Source organism: Nanorana parkeri, unplaced genomic scaffold (genome assembly GCF_000935625.1).
Source record: "Nanorana parkeri isolate BGI_ZX_2015 unplaced genomic scaffold, ASM93562v1 scaffold67, whole genome shotgun sequence".
In the NCBI taxonomy this organism is placed as follows: Eukaryota; Metazoa; Chordata; class Amphibia; order Anura; family Dicroglossidae; genus Nanorana; species Nanorana parkeri.
In genome coordinates, this window is record NW_017306335.1 from 1,653,625 (window position 1) to 1,657,651 (window position 4,027).

Sequence of the window (4,027 nt, forward strand, 5' to 3'; positions counted from 1 at the left end):
TACACGCACACACACATACACTAATGCTATAATTAGGACAGCCTCTTACACTCTGCCGTTGAGTCCCTGTGCTGGTCTTCCGTGAGCGGGGAATGTGCAACTGAGGATGAAAACCGCCAAACTGCAATGTGGTAGGAGACTCCGCAACATCTTGAGAGTGATTGAGACCTGCGAAGAATTGACATCTGTTAGAATATGGGATCCTCTGAATCAGGACTTCAGGCTTTATAAGCATTGAACATCATTTACAAAAGGAGTTGAGACTGTTCACTTATCAAAGTGTATTCACTTCATTTATTCAAAGTATTTTTTAAATCTATCTATCTATCTATCTATCTATCTATCTATCTATCTATCTATCTATCTATCTATCTATCTATCATATAAATTATTATATTACATATTGCATACATGTTATACAACAGCCACAACATAAATACTTAATAATGTATAAAATGTATGTATTAAAATGGATTTTAAAAAATATCAATTTTTCACCAGCCAGGCCACTGCCACTAAACAAAATCGCTACAGAGCCATATCTGTGTCCTGTGTTACATCCTGTTCATCCTACATTTGTAACTTTTCTTATAATTAAATAATAGTATATAACAGATTTTCTCACATTATCTCTAATCTGATATTACAAGGCGTCCTCATAATTAAAGGCATTCTATAGAAAGGGCCCTGGAAAGGGAGACGCAGTCACGGTAAGGAGCGGCAAATGAATCGATTCGCCAGTCAAGAGGGTCCCAGAAATTCAGAGTATTCCATCCTCTCTGGGGAGCAGCACATTTTTGGGGGTTTATTCCCCAAAGGGTGCATGCAGATGTCAGTCTGTGGAGAGTTTCCAGAACATTCAGCGGCTTCCCATTGCGTTGGTATCTTATCCCACGTCTGATGCAATATTACCAGTTAGGAATGTATTATGAAAACTCAGGAATTTGTATGTATTTTATGTTCTAATATAAATATATATCACAATCGTGGGCACTCATGGAGCACATGTGCAAAGAATTTGATAGACAGCCAAGGTTTCAGTGGGGTGCAAGGCTGCACCACACTAAAAATGAACCTGTCTTGCCCACTATGTCTACTGTGACATTAATCTCATTCTGTATAACCTGGACCACAGGACTGGTAGATGTATTAGTGTCTTACCTGTTAAGGTCTTCCAGAATTTGTTCTCTTTTGGATTAGTTCTTTCAGAACAAGAAATGGGACCCTAAAATCAGAAAGATCAAAAATGTAAATAATGTATCTGTCAATTATACAATGATCACATCCCCCCTCTTGTTTTACCATATTCTATGCATTGCATTACACAGTCATGGAGTTTGCTGCCTTCCAGCTGTCGGCAAAGTCACAGTGTGCTCTAATAACCAACAGGGCATGCTGTGACTTATAGTAATGCAGCAGGCAAAGACTCCTATGAATTACTTAACAACAAACGTCTTTGTGTCCAGAAGTGTAAAAGAACACAGCAACAGTATTTGTATAAATATGTAAATTCATGTCAATAGTTTTTTTTTAACTGGCATTAGAGTGGGCACTGTGAGTTAGGCAGAGCACTATAGTTACTGGCCCATAGGGGGCGCCCTTGCAGCATTTTTTTTTCACTCACTAATCAGAGACATCACTGGGAACAAAGACAAGTTTCATGGAGGAATTTCTTTCGGAGCCTTTGCATGCCAACCTTGTCCTGTCCTGTCTAGGTAGGCATGGAACTTTGGCAAAGAGTACCCACCCCTGCCCAACCGTACGGAATCAACTAATCATCAAGCCACATTGGCGCTGCCACCCAGAAGACGGCGCTGCAACTGATGTCGCATCAAAATTGGCACCTTGGCATAACAGGATTGGGCACCTGCGCCAGGGCTTAACGAGGCGCGTTAAGTATACCGTCACCCCCAACTGTCTTTTCATTCCTCAACAATTGTTTTACAGTACAAATTCCAACCTCACGCCCCATCCCAACCTTTACCCTACCGAGCTGTTCTCCTAATCCAATGACACGCTGATAAAATGTTGCATCGCCGTTCAAAAAACGCAACGGAATTCCTAGCAAACTCGGGGAACAATTTTTTGCATTCCGAGTCCGAATTCTTGAATGCCTCAGAACGCCGAGTTCAACGTTACACTCGGAGAGGCGTAAAGAAAATAAAATGCTGAAATAATCGCCCAAGTAACCTTAGATCGCCAAAAAATTGAGTTTTGTCCGTGCGGGGGAGGACGGCGAAATATTTCACTAATCTCTGCGTGAAAAAAACAATGATTGTTGAAGCTCGGAAAACTTGTGGGTTTTGGATACTGGCTGCATATGGAATGGAGTCAGACTGAGGTTTGTGTGCGTTCCGTGGGGAGGTGAGACGGAGCAAACGGATCTCTCTCTCTCTCTCTGACCCCAAATACACCACATCTCTCAATACACTCTCTAAGGCTGCGTACACATGGGCGTTAATATCACTTAACGTTCAACGTACACATGGGCGTTAATATCACTTAACGTATAGCGTACACATGGGCGTTAATATCAGGCATTTATAGTGCGGCTCAAAGGATTGATCAGTGCAAAACAAAAAAACTGCTCCACCTAAAAATTAAATTTTATTTATACGCAGAGTTGCATTTTTAATTCACCCACCTTCTATAACTTCTTTTTCTTTATTTAAAAAAACAATATTTTTCCCTCCTAATACATACTATCTATTCGAAAATAATAAAAAAAAAACAGTGATTGTGAACTTTGTAAGAGCTGCAAAAAGTGCTCAGACCTCGGAACGCAAGCGCTCGGTTATTGCCGCTTGCGTCCTGACAGGAACCGTTAGCTGGTTTAAAAAGCTCTAGCAGTTTCTAAACACTAAAATATCAGTTTTACACAAAAGCGTATGAGTAGCGTCGTACTCGGACGCAGTCAGCCAGACACCAAGACAGAATCATGTCACTCAGGGAACAAGTTTTTCAGTCCATAAAACATACCATGCACAGGCAATAGTTTCAATTCACAAAGCTAACACACCAGGATAAAGATCCTCATTGAAAAAAAAATTATTGACATATATTTAGAGTGGAGTCCAATAAGAGTAGAAAATGTCACATGACTGAAAATAAAGATCCTTACGCTTGCAATAAAAGCCACTTCAACCTAATGACAGTTATGGAATTATGAAAGTTATATTTGCAGAAAAGAAAGGAAAGAAATTCAAATAAACATGGTTGTTACATTTTCTGTATTACATGTTCAAAGTCATAAAACTATTTTTTTTTTTAGTTTATATAAAGTTTTGCAGCTTGAAGCTAAAAAGTAACATTTGGGGGGCTCAGTATAGTTTTTGCAGATGGATCTAAAAAAAATATTTCTGTCTATAAAGTTGCAGTAAAGTTTGTTTATTGCTGAGAAGTGAAAAGTAACAAAGTGGGAAAAGTATTTGGAACTTCCCCTGCAGTCAGAATTCATTAGATTTGCACAACATGCAGTGTGCGCACTTACTTTCTGCAGCCCTGTTGCTTGTGCTCCCCAGCAGCGCTCAGTCCTGTCTGCAGTCCTGTGTAGTATTCCCAGCTCTAATGTGATGTAGCAGTCCAGTACTCCAGGAAGGAGCTGTGTCCTTTGGCTGAGTGTGAGGAGAACTGAATTCCTTCTCACTGAGCTCTTAATAAAGACAAAACTGTGACATCATAAGCTACATTCCCCTTTTCAGCTAAACAGCAGTCATGTTGGTTCATTGATGGTGAAGCATGTGACACCCCCCCCCCCTTTTAACACTCCTCACATCAAGCATACAGTACATAGCCAATGCCAAGAGCAATTGTAGGAGTGTCCTGTGGGCTCACCTGTCACTTTCACACCCCTCCTTGTTAGCTGTCTACTGGGGTGTCTCTACCATTCTGCAGAGAGACAGAGATAGAAAGAACAAAGAGAGGGATAGAGAGAGAAGACAGAAGGAAAAGATGGAGAGCGATAGAAAAGAGAGAGAGAGAGGGAAAGCGATAGAAAAGAGAGTGATAAAGAGGGAAAGCAATAGAA

At 40.5% G+C, this 4,027-nt stretch overlaps 1 protein-coding gene across 1 annotated transcript in view; it reads right to left on the reverse strand.

Annotated features, from left to right (window-relative positions):
• PTHLH (parathyroid hormone like hormone) overlaps window positions 1-3,613 on the reverse strand; it is an 8,592-nt gene extending 4,979 nt beyond the window's left edge. The window contains exons 1-3 of the mRNA XM_018576451.1: window positions 3,491-3,613; window positions 1,162-1,225; window positions 50-168 (exon numbers count right to left, since the gene is read on the reverse strand). Of these exons, the coding sequence (XP_018431953.1) occupies window positions 50-150 (101 nt within the window). The 5' untranslated portion in view covers window positions 151-168; window positions 1,162-1,225; window positions 3,491-3,613. The remainder of the gene's footprint in view (window positions 1-49; window positions 169-1,161; window positions 1,226-3,490) is intronic.
• Between the last annotated feature and the right edge of the window lie 414 nt (window positions 3,614-4,027).